We start from the raw sequence: 19,577 nt of genomic DNA on the forward strand, positions 1-19,577 counted from the left end.
CTCCCAAGGACATCACAGCCCAAATTCAGAACTTCCAGATCAAAGAAAAAATACCACAAAAAAACCAGAAAGACTTCAAGTACTAAGGAGCCACAGTCAGGTTTACACAGTTTAGCAACCACCATTATAAAGGATCAGAGAGCTTGGAATATAAATATTCCAGAGGACAAAAGATATAAGCTTACAATCAAGAATAACTTATCCAGCAAAACTGAGTAGAGTCCTGCAGAGGTAAAAAATAAACCTTTATTGAAATAGAGTACTTCCAAGCATTCCTAATTGAAAGACCACAGTTACATAGAAATTTTGAAATGCAAACATGAGAATCAAGGGAAATGTAAAAAGGTAAACATAAGCAAACAATCATAAGGAACTAAACAAGAATAAATTGTCTACTTTGTAATATGTAGAGATGATAGATGTATCACCTCAGGACCCTATCATCATCAAGGGTTGTAAAGGAAGTCTTATTAGTTATAGAGCTAGGGAGTAGTTCTATCATTTTGTGATTATCTTAAATGAGGAATGAAAAAGGAGAAAAGGAGGAATATACTAGAGAAGAAAAGAGAAAGGAAGGATGGAGAAAATTATAAACAGGGTGCACAAGTAGCTATCTATAAATGGCAATCTATATAAATCAGTAGGAAGGGGTCACAATGATGAGGTTTAGGGGTGCTGGGACCCCAAAATCACAAGCGCCTCCTGCCGAAAGAATTCAACCCAAGCCTTCTTTCTGCCAAAGACAAGGTTTATTAGAACATCTGCCATCATAGGAAGACTCTTAAGGAGTCTGAACATTGGTAAAGCCATTGGCTAGATTTTAAGAATCTGAGTACCTTAATGGTGACAAGATGGGCCTTATATAAAGAAAGACTGTGGGAGGGATCTAGGAGTGGCCAAGTAGTTTGGGGTAACTGGAGGAGGGGTCTAAGGAGAGCTGGATGGGAGTGGCCAGTAAACTGGGGTGAACAACTCCTGGGACTTGGACCAAGCGGCCAAGGGAGAATGGAGCCTAGCTAGGATTAAGGGTGGGAAATGACTTGGGGCCGTAGGGAGGTAAAACAATGAAGGGTCTGGTGAGGTTAATGGTAACAGAGATTGGGAGATTGGGTGTAGCCAAAATGAAAGGCCAGTTGATGGGATGATAGCCTCAGGGGAACACCAGAGATTAGGCCATGTGATAAAGTCCTGGGTTTTTCCTTTTTGGGGCTAGCTCCCATCCTCATCAATAAGAAATGATGAAGTAGATGGATTCAGAAAAACCTGATAGGACTTATATGAATTAATAAAAAGTGAAGTGAGTAGAACCAAGAGAACAGTTTATCTTAACAACAATATTGCAAAGAACAACATTAAAAGATTTATGACCAACCACAATTCTGGAGGACTTATGGTAAAACATGCTCCCCATCCCCTAATGAGAAGGTGATAGATTCAGGACATGGACCAAGACATTTTTCTTTTGTATGTGGTCAATGAGGGTATTTGTTTTGCTTGACTATACATGTTTGCAAAAAGGATTTTGTTTATCTTTCTCAAATGGGGGCAGTGAGGGTGAGGAAGATTTGGGGATAATTGAAAAAAATAAAATTTAATTAAAAAAGAAAAAGAAAAACCAATGCAAAGCATATACTCTATGGTCAATCAATAATGAAGGTTATCATTATTACCTATAGACTCTCCATGTAAGGGGCAGCCTAGTATAGTGGAGAGAGCACTAGATTTAAAATCACAAACTCTGTGACCATTGGCCAGTCACATAATCTCTCTGAATTTCAATTCATTCTGTCTCTCAGGATTGGCCAACAATAGGTCTCTGCCCAAGTACCACTTAATGGTTATTTTTATATCTATATTTTAAACTGGCCTAATTACTGAATGGGCATTGCCTCAGGGAAAGAGACAACTTGGAAAGACCTTAGCTTAAAAAGGCCAAGGTCTCCCACTGCTTCCTGGGCAATCGCCAGTCATCCTGATCTATATCTGGCCACTGGACCCAGATGACTCTGGAGGAGAAAGTGAGGCTGGCGACTCTGTACAGCCCTCCCTCGCTTAAATCAATTGCAAGTCATAGCATCATCTTCCTGATGTCATGGTCCTCTTTGAAAACAAAGGACAAACCACAGTTTCTTCTTCTATAAAAAAAGGGGCAAAATATCTGTGTGTAGTAACTAGCTACCTCATAGGGTTGTTGTGAAGATCAAATGAGTTAATGTATATAGAGTGCTTTTTCAATCTTAAAATGCCACATTATTATTGTATTGACTATATATATGAGATAGCTAGATGGCTCAGTGGATAGAGCTCTGGGCCTGGAGTCAGGAAGACCTGAGTTCAAATCTAGTCTCAGATACTTACCTTGCTGCATAACCTTAGTCAAGTCACTTAACACCTGTTTGCCTTAATCTACTAGAGAAAGAAATGGCAAACCACTCTAGTATCTCTGCCAAGAAAGCTTCATGGACAAGTATGGTCTATGGGGTCAGGAAGAGCTGAAAACATCTGAATGACTGAAGAGATAGATACATACATACACATACACACACATATATATGTATATGCTTGAATATTCTAAGTCAGGTATTATTATAGTTTGAGATCTATGGAAAAGCAATTGCAAATTCTATCTGGTTCTAACTAATCTCCTTATTGGAGAAAGAGAGGAAAAGAAAGGCCTTCCAGACCCTAGTGAATGGCCCATTTTTTTCGAGCTATATTTGGTACAACAAAATTCTAGCACAGAACAAGTATTTGAACAGTTGTTTGGAATTCACCATAATGAGATTTGAACTATGTAAAGTAGGACATCCCTTAAAGGCAAGCCTTACATTGGGACAGATAAAAGGCTATGCACTCCTTATTCTGAAATAAGAATTTGAGGATTTAGAGCCAAAAGGAATCTCAGAGATTACCTGGTCGCAATTGTAAAGTGATTTTTCCCACAGGTAGTAAGTGTTTCTCATTGTTTGGTCATTTTTCAGTCATGTCTGACTCTTCATGGCCCCATTTGGGGTTTTCTTGGCAAGGATACTGGAGTGGTTTGCCATTCCCTTCTCCAGCTCATTTTACAGATGAGAAAACTGAGGCAAACAGGATTAAGTGATTTGCCCAGGGTCATACAGCTAGTAAATGTCTGAGACCAGATTTGAACTCAGGAAGATGTCTTCCTGACTCCTCGCCCGGCACTCTTATCCATTGTGCACCTAGCTGCCCTGCACATTAGTACTCGTAAACAAAAACAGACATTGAAATCATATGTAAAAGCACAAACTCCATGCTGTTTACTTTTTCAAAAGAGGTATACTGACTTTGACAAAATAATATCATTATTGTTTTATTTGCTTCTTTGCCATATTTTCAATTTCAACTTATGTTTCTCAGATGCAGAAAAGCCAGTGAATAGCTGAGGGCCATCAATTACAAATGATCATAAATAGAAGGGGGTAGGGGGCATTTGATTCATCTAGCTTTAAGCTGGAAACAATGCAAAAAAAAAATTAAGCTTCAACATAAGGCAGTCAATTTGGTTGCACACAGGCACACACACCCCTTTTGTTAGAAACAGGAAAAACAACAGCCCTCACCCATAAGTAAATGTTTGATTTCCTTTTAACCTATGTGATTCTACATCTGGCTCAGCTGGTTTTTTTTGTTTTGTTTTTGTCCATCAACCAGGTAGCAATAGTAACCGTTCCAGCACACGAAGTGTCCTCAGTGTCAGCAGTGGGATGGAAGGTGACAATGAGGTAAGACTGGGATCCTGTCTCACTCATCATAAAATTTTTGTTTGAGGATGATTTAAAATTCTGTTTCTCAAAAAAGCAGTTTGGGGCAGCTAGGTGGCGCAGTGGATGGAACACCAGCCCTGAAGTCAGGAGGACCTGAGTTCAAATGTGACCTCAGACCAAACGCTTGACACTTACTAGCTGTGTGACCCTGGGCAAGTCAATCCCAATTGTCTTAAAAATAAAAGCAGTTTTGTTTAATTAGTTATTTTTTTAAAAAAATTTCATAGAACTTTCCCCATAAGTAAAAGGGTTTGGGTAGTTCAAGAGAACCAAGGGCTCAGTTCTTGTCTTCATGGTGACCATCATAAAAGACTAGGTGACCGCACTGTCCATTGCTAGGTCAGTACCAGACGGTAATCAGAACTGGTGGATGACCTTGTTAGCAATAGTTGGACTTTCTGATATCTATCCCTTAGGTCACACCTCTAGATGGTAGCCAGGGTCTTTCTGGTGTTACAGCTGCTGCTAATATTCTTACCTTATCCCTGATTAATTCCATCTTGAAACTGGAAGACATGATAGTTTTGTACATATGTGTAATGTCTGTGTGAAGCAGACAATCAGGTCTGCAAGCCACTGTTCCATAAATCCCTGCTTATTGGCCCCGGGGAGACAGAGATAGTAATCTCTATCCTAAGTGAGTGGCTGAAACTTCATTTTCCCCCCTTTCTTCCTCCTGATTTTGCTTCTTGAAGGACAGTGAATTCCCGGAAGTTAACAGAAGCCGTAGCCCAGGTCCCCAGCACATGGAGAGAGCCCCCTTCAAGTCACTGGAAAGGCCTCCCAGGATACCTCCGCGAGCTGCCTCACACAGGTAAGCTATGCCGGGGGACTCAGTATATCTCAGTTGAGGAAACAGAGCTTTGATCTCATGAGACTAGATATAAATGGAGGGAAGGGAATAAGCATTTATTTAGTGCCAGCACTGTGCTTAGTGCCTTACAAATATGATCTCATTTGAATGGATGCTTTATCAACTAAAATGTCCACACTTGTTTTGTGACACAAGGGTCACATGTTTGATAAGCCACACTGTAAGTGGCAGAATTTTAAGTGTAATGTAAGCATTTATTATAAGCATAGACTAGTGGAAAAAACTTAGAACTTGAAGGCAAGAGACCCAAGTTTGAGTGCTGGTTCTAATAATTACTATGCGTATGATAGAGGGCAAGTAATTTACCTTCTCTGAACCTCATTTTATGGTCTTGTGCTGTGTCACAGTTCTGAGGACAGTCAACAAGCATTTATGAAGCACTTGCTATGTACCAGTCAATCAACAAACATTAAGTGCTGACTTATGGGCCAGCCAGATGGCTCAGTGGATGAAGCACTGGACCTGGAGTCAGGAAGACCCGAGTTCAAATCTGTCCTCACGCATTTACTAGCTGTGTGACCCTGGGCAAGTAACTCAACCTCTGTTTGCTTTAATCCACTGGAGAAGGAAATGGCAAACATCTCCAGTATATTTGCCAAGAAAACCACATGGACGATATGGTCTGAGAAGTCACAAAGAGTCAGACGTGACCGAACAACAGCAACAATGTGCCAGCTAAGCACTAGGAATACAGAGAAAGGCAAAAATAGTACCTGCTCACAAGGAATTTACACTTCAGTGGGGGAGATGATAATTAATAAATTGGTACATACAAGATATATAAACGTAAAGTTAAAAGGTAACCTTAGAGAAGACAACTTTAGCATCTGGAGGAGGCAATGAAGTCTTCTTACACAAAGTAGCATTTGAGCTGAGTCTTAAAGGAAGCCAGGGGATTCTCATAGGCAGAGATGAGGAAAGACAGCATTTCAGGCACAAGGGACAGCCAGTGCAAAAGTATAGAGGTGGGAAATGGAATGCTGTGGCCAGGGAAGAAGAAGTAGTCCAGTATGATTGGATTGTTGAGTGCATAGAAGGGAACAACATGGATATACACTGGAATAACAGGAAAGGACTAGATTGTGAAGAATTTTAAATTTCAAACAAAGGATGTTATATTTAATGTTGGTGGTATTAGGGAGCCACTAGAGTTTATGCCAGTTTAAGAGTTGTTTAATTCTTAATTAAACTCAAATTTAACAAATTTATATTTAATTCTGGTGATATTAAGGAGCCGCTAGAGTTTGCTGAGTTGAGGGGATAGGAGGCAGGAATGACATGGTCAGATCCATGCTTCAAGAAAATTACTTTGGCAGCTATGGGAGGATGGATTGAATTAAGCGGTGACCTGAGATGGAAAGACCAATTAGAAGGCTATAGTCCAAGTGAGAGGTGAAGGCCTGAACTAGATTGGTGGCTATATGAGGGGAAAAAAGAGAACACACATGACAAAGGTTGTTTAGAAGCAAGTTACATCATTTGGCAACTATTTGGATATGTGGGGTGATTGAAAGTGCAGAGTCAAGGATGGCATTGAGGTGGAGAACCCATGTGACTAAGGGCATGGTGGTGCCCTTGACGGTCATAAGAAGTTCAGAATAGGAAAAGGCATTGGGTGAAAAATAATGAGTTCAGTTGTAGACATGTTGAGATTGGGCATGTCTATAGGGCATCCAGTGTGAAATGTCCAATAGGCAGTTGTAGATATGCGACCAGAGCTAAGGAGACTGTTGTTGTCCTGTCATGTCCAACTCTTCATGATCCCATTTGGGGTTTTCTTGGAAAGATACTGGAGTGGTTTGCCATTTCCTTCTCCAGCTCATTTTACAGATGAGGAATAGAGGCAAACATGGTCAAGTGACTTGCCCAGGATCACATAAATAGTAAAGTGTCTGAGACTGGATTTGAATTCAGGAAGAGAAGTCTTCCTGATTCCAAGCCTAGTGCTTTATCCACAGTGCCACCTGACTGGGGGCTGAATATATAGCCCTGGAAATTATTTGCATAGAGCTGAAAACTGAATCAATGAGAGTTGATGAGATTATCAGCTGAGATAATATATAAAAGAAAAATAAAGAGGGCCCAGGAAAGACCCCCACAGTTAGTGAACATGACCTGGATAAAGATTCTGCAAAAGAGATAAAGAAGGAGTGATCAGACAGGCAAGAGGAGAATCAAGAGAGAGCAATGTTGTGAAAACCTCAAAAGGGGAAAAAGGAAAGAAAAGGTAGAAAAGGTGATCAACAGTTTCTGTCCTGTTGAGAGGTCAAGCTTGAGCATTGAGAAAATATCATTGATATGGCAAGTAACAGAACACTAGTAACTTTAGAAAGAAGAGTTTCAGTTGAATGATGAGGTTGGAGGCCAGAGTTCAGAGGGTGTGAGATCACAGAAACAAGGAAGGAGAGAGGAAGTGGTAGCACAGAGTACAGACTGTTTTTTCAAAGAGTTTATCTGAGAAGGAAAGGAGATACATAGGATGATAGCTGGCAAGGATGTTAGGATCACAGGCTCGGGGAGATGGGTATGTTTGTAGGTAACAGGGGTGATGCCAATAGATAAGGAGAGACTGAAGATTAGGGGGGGGAAATGAAGACTTTGCTGGAGAAGACAGGATGATGTCAGAGGTGTGAGATAGGTCAAAGGGAGAAGAGGGAGTGAATGAACTCAGTCTTTTCAGTCAAGTATGTATATAAGATGAGATCCTCAGCTGAGAGTGTGGGGAAAGGGGTACTGTTGGGAAGATTGTAGAGAAAGGAGGTTTGGAGAAGCCACTGTAGTGAGTGGGTAGAGAATAAATTAGAGAGAAATAGGATTGCCTTGCTGTGGTGAGGGCCCAGTTGGATTTGGATAACATAAATATGTAGTGGATGCAGTCAGTGCAGTTTCCTGGCTTCCTCTAGCTTTATTTAGCAGAATGCGAATAGGAACAAAGGAGGAAGATGGTGAGAGTAATCCATGGCTGGGATTTAGTAAAGGGGATCAGAAATAGGATGAGGGGAACAAGAGTTTGAGAAAAGGGCAAATGTATAGTTAAACTACAAGATTGGGAAGGGAAGGAGAGTGTGACCAACATAGGGGCAATGGCATGGGAAAGTAATGAAGGATAGAGGGATTAGAGGTCCTAGTGAGAAGGGAAAATGAGGTTAGGAGTCATAAGGCATAGGGAAGTACTTCAAAAAGCTTACAGTGCTAGAGAGGCAGTTTTGTACAATGGAAGGAGCACTGGATTTGGAGTTAGAGGTGCTGACTTCAAGCCCTTCCTCACTTACTACCTTTGTGACCTTGGGCAATTAATTTAAACTCTCTGTGCCTCAGTTTCTTTATCTGTACAGTGAGTGGGGTTGGACTAGAAGGTTTTTGAGGCCCCTTCTAACCCAGATATTTGATAGAAATAGGAACCATGATATACTTATTGAAATGTTTGTATTTTAATGTATTATAAAAATAATTTATTTTAAATAATGTTTATAGAAACATTTAGTATAAATTTGTTTCCCAGTTAACAGGTTCATATGAAACAATGGGTTATGGAGAATTAATAATACTTTATATCTATTAGGTGACTTTGGTAAGAATCACTTTATTTCTCAGTTTCCTTATTTGTAAAAACAGAGTTTAAAATAGTAGTGCTACATACTCCACTGGTTGAAATGAGGATGAAATGAGATAATGCACATGGCAATATTTCTGAAAGTATAAAGCTCTATATAAATATAAGACATGATTATTAATGTTAAAGTTGCTATAAGCAAGGAGCAGCTAGTTGGTGCAGTGGATGGAGCACGAGCCCTGGAATCAGGAGGACCTGAGTTCAAATTTGGCCTCAGATACTTGACATTTACTAGCTGTGTGACCCTGGGCAAGTCACTTAACCCCATTGCTTAGCAGGAAAAAAAAAAGTTGCTCTAAGCAGCATCGCTGCTCTCTTATGGATCTTTCCCATTAGTGTGTAAACTTTTTGGGGGCAAAGACTTTTTGTTTTTGCCTTTCTTTGTATCCCCAAGCTTGGCATAGTGCCTGGAATATAATAACATATGCTTGTTAGCCAGGGATAGTGGCAGGCGTCTTTAACCCTGCTGCTGGGGAGGCTGAGCTATGAGGATCTCACTGGAGCTTGGGAGATCTGAGCTGCAGTTACAGCTAAGTTTATTGAGTGTCCAAAGTAAATGTGGTGTCAATATGGTTAATCCTTGGGAGGAGGAGAGGAAGGAGCCCACAGACTACACAAGGAAGGGCGAACTGGCCCAGATTGGCAATGGAGTAGGTCAAATCTTCCCTGCCAATCCATAATGGAATGGCTCCCATGAATGGCTTCTATGCTTCCATCCTGGGTAAGTTAGGGAGATGTAGTCTCCAAACAAATCTTAAAATGCTTGATGATTGATTTATTGATTTCTTTCTAATGCTAAGAAACAAAATCTAACAAGGCAATAGAGTTTTAGGGAACTTTTCAAATGTAATTTAGAAAGCAGCTGTATGCTCCACCAGCTATAAATGATGAAATGCAAGAGCTTGTATGCTGTTTAGCTATCTGTAGAGTTCTTAATGTCAGCAGGAATCTTCACAATCTCTTGGAAACTCCATAGTTCCCATTAATAACCTATAGTTTAAATATTTTCCAAGCCAGATTCAAATATTTACTAAGCATCTGCTGTGTGCAAGGCTCTGTGAATGATGCAGAGAAGAATAAGATGTGATCTCTGACTTCATGAAGCTTATAGTCTAGCTAGGGAGATGAGCTAAGAATAGATGGAAATAACTATGAAAAAATTAGAACCTAAAAGTTCAGTAGCACCAACAGCATGCTTTGCATGTACAAAAAATAGACATTACTTCCTGCAGGAAGGAAATGACACTTCAGCTTGTCCCTGAGGTTAGTCCTCAATTTGACAGACATAAGTCACATCACTAGTAAAAGTTTCTTCTCCCATCCTGATATATTCAGATTTTGAAGTTTTACGTGACTGGTTCCTATCTAGGTTTGTCCACGAAAAATGCAGGCATTGTCTAAATTAAGTCAGTAGTAACCTAATACTATTAAAAAATTCTGACAACATAGATGCAGACTGGGGAGAACTTGTTTGCTCCAAGTATAGCAGGAAAAAGGAATGAGTTCTTTATTTGGTCCCTGAGCTCACTATGAATGTGGCAATGGTGGAAGAAAATAATCAATGTGATACTTTGTTGTATTAAAAAGAAAGAAAAGGGAAACAATCTTTCTTCTGTCCTCTAAATTATTTAGAGACTTGTTAGAAAATTATATACATGGAGAGGAAGAGGGGAGAGATTTGATTGGAAATAAAGGCTTTATGGAAACCAAAAATATCAATAAATACTTTTTAAAAAGTATGTCTAGGTTGAGGGATATAAAGAAATTGGAGCAAAAAAAAAGGAAATTGGAGAATACTGAGAATATTAAAAAAAACTATAAAGGGAATGAAGAATAAACCATTTGAAGAAAAGTTAATTATTTAAAAATTTTAGTGTACTCATGGTAAGCACAAGAATAGAAGAAATTGTGTAAAGCCATTAAGGGGTAAAAAAGATAGTAAAGAATTATAATAATAGAACTATTGCATAGGTATATATGAATCACTGTTAAAGTTTACAAAATGCTTTTCCCTGTGAAGTAGGTGGTGCAAATATATTATATTCATTTTTCCAGATAGTGAAGTGAGGCCCAGAGAGGTGGTAATTTGTCCAAGATCACACAGCTAGTAAATGCCCAAGCTAGGTCTCTCCTGATGACAAATCTCCCTTCCTACCACCATGCAGCCTTTTCAGAGATGTTGTGAAGGGTCCAGAGATAATTCTTGCCAAATATTTTGTGGGGCAAAGGTTTGTAAAAAGAATTACATGGAGTGGGGATAGCAGGAGCCATGGGAAAGGGTGGTTGTTATGCAAACATTTAATAAGCACCTGTTGTATGAGGAATGCTGGTAAGAGATAACAAAAACAAACACAACTTCATCTCTACCTCCAGGAAACATTTTCAGGAGCCAGGTCCCTGGAGGGGGTGGCTGAGGGACAAATAAGGTGGGGGCAGAGGGCAGAGGTTATGGGATGTCAGTAGGTCCGAGGCGTTCAAGGAAGGTGTCTGTACCTTAGAAGGCGGGAGATTTGGATTATAGGAGTGGAGAAGCGGTGCCTCTGTTTCCATGTGCCTAGCTTTCCAGGGCAGGAGAACATGTATGTGTGCTTTAGAGAGGGGTGCTTTTCACTTTGGGCACCATTTTCTGAAAGGGGGAATTTCTTTCTACCTGATCCTTAGAAGGAAAACAGGAAGCAGCCCCAAAACAAAAATGTAATGACTGGTCTGTATTTGGCACCTTCCCACCTCCTCTTCATCACCTCTCTCCTACCTTCTGGTATCTCCCAGACAAAGATAATTAGGAGACAAAGGGACTTTCCCAGAGCCCAGCCAGAGATTCTGGAAGGTTGGGGCACCCTGAGATTTGGAAATCATCATCTCCTTCCTCAAGCCCCAGAGGGTTTATTCAAAGACTAACAGCATCTTTTAGGTGGAAGAGCCATGTTACCTAGATGGGTCAAAAGAATAGCTCTCATAGGATTTGAGGTTTTGAGCTAGAAGGGGGTTTAGAGGTCATCTATTCCAGAGGCGTCGAGTTCAGTGTAAGCAACACACAAAACTCCCCAGTGCAGCCCAAATTAAAATTAATTAATTAAAATATAATTGCAAAATATTTAACAAAATAAATAAAAATAAAGTACAGCAAAGATAATGTTAATTTGTAGTTTTCTAAGTCAATATGTGGTCCACAGGGACCCATTTCTATTGGAATTTAATGCCACTGATCTAGTCTAACCTGTTCTTGAGAAGATTAAGCGATTTAACCAAGGTGACATAGCGACAGAGGTAGGATTTGAACCCAGGGCCTTTGACTCCAAAGCCAGTGTTCTTTCCACTGAAGTATACTATAGCCTTTGTAAATGAATAGAATTACAATGTTAAAACTGGGAATCATAATTGCCTTTAGTCTGCAGATAAGGAAATTTCTCAAGCAAAGTGCAATGATACATCAAAGGCCACTGAGCAAATTTGCGGCAGAGCTGGGCCTAGAATCCAATTCTCCTGACTCCTGGCGTAGTGTTATGCCTACTGAGCCACACTGCCTAATGGCCTAACGTGTTATGTAATGTTTAGGTGTAAAGGATTTATTCATGTCAAATGAGATAACATATGTAAAGCACCTTTTAAACCTTAAAGCACTATGTAAATGCTAGATATTAATTTGTAATTTCAGCATTTTGTACTCTTAGGGGTTTAAAACAAGGCTAATAATTCTGTCATGCCATTTTGTAATTAAGCATTCTTTTAAAATATTAAAGTGATCAGCAATTGATTGCCCATCTTCAGCCATCAATTTTCCATAGATTTAATGCTTTTAGTTACATAGCTTTCTGATATAGTATATAAATTGTATATCATCTGTTACAGAATGTGCTACTGGTTAAAGGTAATATAAATTTCTGGAGTTAGAACAGAAGGCATCTGTCCAAGAAGGTGTGACAAAAAGAAGACTTTCACGTATGAAATTATTAAAGAGTTCTGAGGCTAGTTGGCAAGGAGTAGCAGAAATATTGGGGTAGCTGGGTGGGCCTGGAGTCAGGAAGACCTGAGTGCAAATCTAGCCTCAGATACTTACTAACTGTGTGACCCTAAGCAAGTCACTTAACCTTGTTTGCCTCAGTTTCCTTATCTGTAAAATGAGTTGGAGAAGGAAATGGCAAACCACTCAAGTATCTTTGCCAAGAAAACCCCAAATGGGGTCATGGAAAGTCAAACACAGCTGAAACGACTGAGTAACAAATCAGAAAGATAGAGTTGGCAAGTTAATAGGCTATAACCACACAGAGTTTATGGAATCTTGTTAAAAGGGAAGGAAAAATGAGAAAGGACAGGTTTTCATGACATTGGCACTAAAATCAGAAATGGGGTTTCATTTGTGTGTAAAATAATTAGAAAATTATTTGCTCATGACATTTACTAAGAACATTATGAAAATGGGAGGAGAAATAAGAGAAGGGGGGGAAAGATTGAAAATTAGATTTCATTTTTTAAAAAGTACTTGCAAAGAAGTTTAAATGTGATGATTTGGGGTTTGTTATGTTTGGAAATAAAATTGTAAATGTGTCATTAAATCTATTTGAAGTATGTACGGCATAGAAATACTTCAGCGAATTCACGATTGCATCAGTGTAGCTACCTTCCAGGACGGCAGATTGCAACCCATAATAAATGTGTATATTGGCAATCCAATATGTAAATAGCTCTTGTAATAATTTTTTCAAAATCTCTGGTCTCCCTGAAAATCTTCAAGAAAAGAATACACAGTCATCTCTTTTGAAGGCAGAAGATGGGGCTAAGTAACCCTCTAGGTACCATTTAAACTGTAGAATTCTTTTGTACCCATTCCTCTGATTCTGTGATACACTGTGCAGTTTAAACAAGATCTGATTTTTCAATGTAAAATTTACTCACTCAGTACTTAGCCCAATGAAGCTGTACATTTTCAGGAGTCAGAAGAACTGGACAATAATGGGCTTTGTTACTATGTCCTTCTTGTGCCTTTGAAGCTTCTAATCTATACCCCAAACCAAAAGCCACCCTTGATTTCCTAAACTGCTTAGTGAGTTTCTTTTCCTCACTTAAAAAAATTGCACAAAGGGCCTTCAGTGAGCATTTGCTGAGTAATTCCTCCAACTTCGACTTCTAGGTAGCATAGCAATTATGTGAAGGACAGTGATAATTAAGGAGTACCTGATTGTACTCCCTTTCTCCGATTGTTGGCTAGTTTTCAACATAATTAAATATGCATGTTACAGCACATATGTGGAAACCTGCCTATCTGCAAACAATTGATTTTATCTGTAAATAGTCACTTGGGCTTTACTCAGGTTTGGAAAGCCATTCACAGGCATTCAAAAACAATGGAAACATGGCAAATGAGACTTAAAGTAATATGAAGTTAGTATGACAAGCTCATCAGAATACATAGAATGCAAGGATGCCCCTTTCTCCCACTGCTATTTGACAGTTCTAAAAATGCTAGTGTTGGCAATAAGTCAAACGGAAGAAATTAAAAGCATAAACTAGGCCAAAAAAAAAAGGAAAAAACTGTCAAATTATCTATACTTACTGATGTGATGGTTTACTTAGAAAACCCTAAAGAATCAGCTAATTAATGAATTAATACAATTAATTGCTTAGTAAACTAGCAAGATACAATGTAAACCCACCAAAAAAATCAAACTGAATGAAAGTTGACAGCAGCCACCAGCCTGCTTTTATATAACATTTTTAGCATGCCTGCCTCAGGTCAGTCATCAGGCACCCATAAAATAGGAGATGAAGATAAAACCAAGTGAATACAGAAAAGGAAGATAGAGTCTAAGTATAAGGCTCATATTGTTTGCAGCCATCCTAGCACCCTAAGCTATCTATTCTACACATTTTTCTATTTCTCTTCCCCACCCCCAACCCTATTCTTTTCAGTGAAGAGGCTAAACAGCATCCCCTACCCCTGAACAGCTCTCTTTCAACTACCCTCTTCGTCATGCTATTGGCTAAAATATTTTACTTTGCTTTTTTTTGCTTCATATCTATTGAACTGATCTCCTACCCATTAGAGCTGTAGAACAACAAATTAACATAAAAACACTGTCAGGGGGCAGCTGCGTGGTGCAGTGGATAGAGCACTGGCCCTGAAGTCCGGAGGACCTGAGTTCAAATCCCCCCTCAGACCAAACACTTGACACTTAGTAGCTGTGTGACCCTGGGCAAGTCACTTAACCCCGATTGCCTAAAAAACAAAACAAAACAAAACAAAACAAAAACACTGTCAGTAACTTTGTTGCCCTTTTCTTTGAAGTCTTAAAAAAACAACAACCAAACATTCATGTACATCTGGTCACGGGCAGTGAATATAAAAAAATGGGTGTGTGTGTGTGTGTGTGTGTGTGTGGATTTTGCATGCTGTGTAAGCTGGGTAACATATTATGGATCTTAACTTTGAAGTCCATCTAATTGGTTTCTCAACCTGCTTTCCTTGTTTCATTTCAGGCCTCCAAGTAGAGAGAATTTCCATCCTCCTCCACCTGTTCCACCAAGAGGCCGCTGACTCCTCCTCTACCATCTTCTTTAAATAGGACTTTGGAAGAAAAGCAAGCGATTTCCAGCTCCTTAATGATGTCATCACTGACTTAATGTTGGATTGTACTGATATTTCTCCTGGCCTTAAGATATATAACAAGGTCAGACTGGGCTGTCTGAAGAAGGCACTCCTTTGCTGCCAAGGACTGGGAAGCCAGGAACTTCATTTCCTCTTAAACAAGCTGAGTGAGAAGTTCCTTTGTTCCCTAGAAGACAGAAGACTTGGTTGGAATATGTGCCTTTCATTAGGGGATCTAAAAAAACCCTCTAAGAATATTCATAAAAATGTGTTTTTAAAATTTATTTTACTGGCATGTTCTTTTAATGCATCTTCAGAATACTCATATGTAAAATGAGTTGCCAAGCAAGGATTACAGCAAGTGAGAGGATTCTGTACATAAATCTCAGGGGTGTGAGCATCTAACTACCCGTTTGCTTTTAAAACAACAATTCTGTCCAGTGAACATTTAGTTATATTAGGGAGTCTATTAGCCAAGAGTATTAGGAGTTATCAATAATAACAGTAATAATAGGTAGCACTTATATAGCTCTTTAAGTTTTACAAAGCATTTTACAAATATCTCATTTCGTTTTCATAACAACCCTGGGAGGTAGGTGCTATTATGATCCCTATTTTACATGAGCAAACTGAGGCAAATAGAATCTACCCAGGGTCACATATTGAGTTCAGATTTAAACTCAGGTCTTTGGGACTTCAGGTCCAGGGCTCTATTCAGTGCACCACTTAGCTGTAGAGATACCAGTCAGTACTCTGAGTCATAGTGAAGGGAGTGAATTGGTATTGTTGAGAGTGTTCTTGACTTCTCTGCCATTTTCAAGCCAGGAGTGGTAGAGGAAATCCCATAGTGGGCATGGGTTTCTCTGTTTGCTTTCACTATTACTGGATTTGAGCAGGATGCCAACTTCTGTGGGAGAAGGGAGATTGTTTTATGTGGGGAAAAATAGTAAAAGCATTAGAGTTTTTGCTTATTAATAATGATAGTGATGATAACTGACAACTACATAGCACTTTAAGGTTTGCCAGGAGCTTTCCAGGCACTATCTTGTGGGCCTTCCAACAACCTTGCAAGGTAACAACTACAAGTATTATTATGCCCATTTTACAGATGAGGAAACAAAGTCTCAGGATCAGTGACTTACCTATGATCACACAACTAGTAGTGACAGAGGTGGGGAACTGGATCCAGGTCTTCCTAACTCCGTGTTCAGCATGCTCCTACTCCACACTTCATAGTCATACATTCCCATCTCAAAATAACTAAATTTGAGCATCTTATTTTGTTAAAACAGAGAAACAGCATTTTCCCCCACATTCCTATAAGCTGTATCAGAATTACCTTTTGCTTAGAAATCTCATCCTCTCCCTTGAACTCTAAAATTACTCTCATTCTGGGCTTTGTCAACTTCTTTTTAACATTGTTCCCCTCGCCTCTTAATGTGCATATATCCCAATAACAATAGTATTAAAACTCTGAACAATTATGCTTTGCTGGGTGAATCTTTGATGATAAAATGCTCTTTATTTCTTTGATCACCCCTCATGACATAACAGCTTCACTCATTTTGTTACAGGGCAGACAAAGACTCTTGATTTGACTTATGCCCAAGTTGTTAATCCTTCCTCAACAGTAATTTTGTTAAATTACAAGTCAAAATGCTGAATACCCTCCTTTGCTTCAAAATAAATTGGTGAGCATAGAAGGGTGTGACTTGGAATAAACACAGCTTAGGTTTTCTGATCTTTTTAGACATTAAAACAGATTGACTGTTGACTGTATCACTTGTTTAGATGAAATATTTTTGAGGACTTCTTATTTCCTAAATGTAGTCAGAGAGTTGCTTAGCAAGGTTAAATGACTTATCTGTGGTTTCAGGGCAAATAAATGTCAAAAGTGGGATTTGAACCCAAGCCTTCCTGGCTCCCAGTCAGTCAAGTATTCCATTCATTGAATTGCTTCTCTTCAGATGCTAGTGAGTAAACCCTGAGGGACTGGAGGGGGGGGGGCTGTCTTTTTAATGCTCTTTAATGCCTTTTTAATGCTCTTTCTACTGCTTTTTAATGTTCATACATTAGCCTGCACTGCTGTGCTTCCCTTTATGATTATCAATTGATGTTAATTAGTCAGATGGAAGCTCTACTCCTCAGTCCTGCACCCACCCTAAAGTAATTTCCTCTCAGAGATTTGGCTGGAATTCTATCAATTTTCAGCTTTCTCTTGAGGGGAAATATGTCACCATAGAATGCAAAGGGAAATTAAAGTGGTAATGTGATAGGATTGCTCCTATCTTTTTCCCTTCAAGAACTCAGAAACTGAAGACTTGGGATATCTGGAGAAGACTTTTTAACAATGACAAACACAGCTGTAGGAGTTATCACCTATATTCCCCTAGTCCCATCACAGGCTAAGGTTGAGCAAGTGCCATGAACTTTCCAATTTGGGGAGTTGGGGAAGGCTTCATCAGGAATCTCCTATCCAGGTAAGAACAGGAATTGTTTTGTTTTGAGCCAAGGTCAATAATCTACACACAAGGTACAGAGCTGAAAGGCCAGAGGCAAAAGGTAGTGTCCAGAGTCGAAGCAAGGTCAAAGCCATAGATCAAATCAAAAGTAGTGAGAAGTGAAGTCTGGGGTCAAGTTACAGGGGTTTGTTACCAAGGATAGAGGTGGGCATGGTTTAATGGATAGAGTGATGGACTCAGGAAGATCTGAGTTCAAATCCAACCTCAGACACTAGCTGTACGACCCCAAGTCAATACCACTCTGAGCCCAAATTACTGGTCTGTAAAATAAGTGGGAGGAGGGGTGAATTTGAGCTCAATCCATGATCCTGTGGTTATGAAGTTGGATAACAATGCTATCCTTGATGTTCTGCGGGGCCATTTATGTTTCTATATCTGGCCTCTTAAGTGGCAGCTAATGTTACTGCCATTTCCCCATTCTAGGCTAGATGGAAAGAGATGATGTCTACAATAGCTTAGGCTATTGCCTCTGCCACTGACTCCACCAGAAGTCACAGGCTTTAGCCCCCAAGTTGACTTAAACACTGAGAGTAATGTTTCTCTTTAATTTAAAAAAAAATTTTTTTAACAATAGACTTAAGTCTGGGAGCACATGAATGAAGGTTAGCTACGACAGATGATGTGTATGAAGCCCTTTATGGTTTACCAAGTGCTATGTGTACATTATTTCAGTTTATTGTTATGATCAAATAATAATAATAGCAAGTACTTATACAGCACTTTAAGGTTTCAAAAGCGCTTTACAAAGATTATCTCATTTTATCCTCTTAACCACCTTGGGAGGTAGGTACTTATTATTAGCCCCATTTTACAGATGATAAAATGGAGGCAGACAGAGGTTAAAGGATTTGCTCAGGGGCACACAGATAGTAAGTGTCTGAGGCCAAATTTGAACTTCAGGTCTTCCTGACTTTGGGCCCAGCATCCTATCTACCACACCACCCAGTTGCCTCTTGTCTGTTAAGACTAACAAAATTAATCTAACCCTTAATGTTATGAATAATCATTATTGTGCCTTATAGTAAATAGTACAAATGATAAGAAATTTGTGAAAATGAATATAATTTGTGTTAATTTACACAGGTGGGCCAAGTTCTTACAATTTTTCTCTTCTTGATTTGTTTTCCAATATTTATAAAGGGCCGGTTGATGATTTTTCCTGATTTACTGTATCATCTTTGATTCTCACCTTATTCTAGAACCTTCTAGTTTACAAAAATTTTTCATCATAATACCGCTGGGAAGTTGACTGCACAAATACCATTATTCTCATTTTACTGAGAAGGGAAACAAGTCACAGAGAAATTGTTACTTTCCCTACCATCACACATGTTCACATTTGGAGGTCTTGAACTCCAGCTCCAGTGCTCTTTCCATTACCTTACTGTCCCATACAGAAAGTACTAGACAGGAACTCCTAACAGTGTGGTTACTTAAGGTTCAAGGCTAACATTCCCTAGACTTCTTCCAAGGATGTTTAAGGGGTCTTGGAACAGTTGCTCATTTCTAGTCTGAAATGATCAGCCCTAAGTATTCTGGGTATCCAAACCCTTGAAGCAATAGGAACTGTGGCCATAATGCTCTGTTTAATTATTTTAGAGTTCTTTAAGCTCCCTTCCCGTGCTAGCTACACCTCTGATGTGAGGGCTAGCCTACCGCACCCCCACCTTTTTTTTTTTCAACAGGAGCAATTTAATTATTTGACTTTGACATACAGAATCTATAAGAAACTCCCATAAATTTGTAAGAGCAGCCAATATCCAGAATTGTAAAAGTAAAGCACATTTTACTAAAACAGATAACAAATTTTAAATGTGAAACATTCAACATCATTATTGATCAGATTACCACCAAACATCCATTTTAGGCCTCTTCCCAAAGTCCCTCCTTGTTGCTGATTTTTTTTTTTACCTTTGCCAAAGCCTTCAGATTTTTTCTTAAATGTAAAACAGGGTGTTTGTTTATAAAGATGGCACTTATCAGAAGAGTCAGGGGGTCCATAAATCAGACATCATGAGTCAACGAAAAAAGCATTTATTGAACTCCTATTCCTATACTCGGTGCTATACTCAGCACTGAGGATAACAACTAGAGAAAGACAGTCTATGGTCAAGCTCACACTTGGGGAGAAGATAGCATATTAGAGAGTTCAGCTCCTGGGTAAATGAAAAGACTTAAAAGTCCTAAGAATGCACCA

The 19,577-nt window shown here is 39.2% G+C and overlaps 1 protein-coding gene across 2 annotated transcripts in view; it reads left to right on the plus strand.

Annotated features, from left to right (window-relative positions):
• PIK3AP1 (phosphoinositide-3-kinase adaptor protein 1) overlaps positions 1-15,142 on the plus strand; it is a 148,225-nt gene extending 133,083 nt beyond the window's left edge. For both annotated transcript variants that reach the window (XM_027859633.1, XM_027859642.1), the window contains 3 exons: positions 3,676-3,746; positions 4,484-4,602; positions 14,750-15,142. In XM_027859633.1, the coding sequence (XP_027715434.1) occupies positions 3,676-3,746; positions 4,484-4,602; positions 14,750-14,807 (248 nt within the window). In that variant the 3' untranslated portion in view covers positions 14,808-15,142. The remainder of the gene's footprint in view (positions 1-3,675; positions 3,747-4,483; positions 4,603-14,749) is intronic.
• The last annotated feature ends 4,435 nt before the right edge of the window (positions 15,143-19,577 follow it).

This window comes from Vombatus ursinus, unplaced genomic scaffold (assembly GCF_900497805.2).
Source record: "Vombatus ursinus unplaced genomic scaffold, bare-nosed wombat genome assembly UNPS02000749.1, whole genome shotgun sequence".
NCBI lineage: Eukaryota > Metazoa > Chordata > Mammalia > Diprotodontia > Vombatidae > Vombatus > Vombatus ursinus.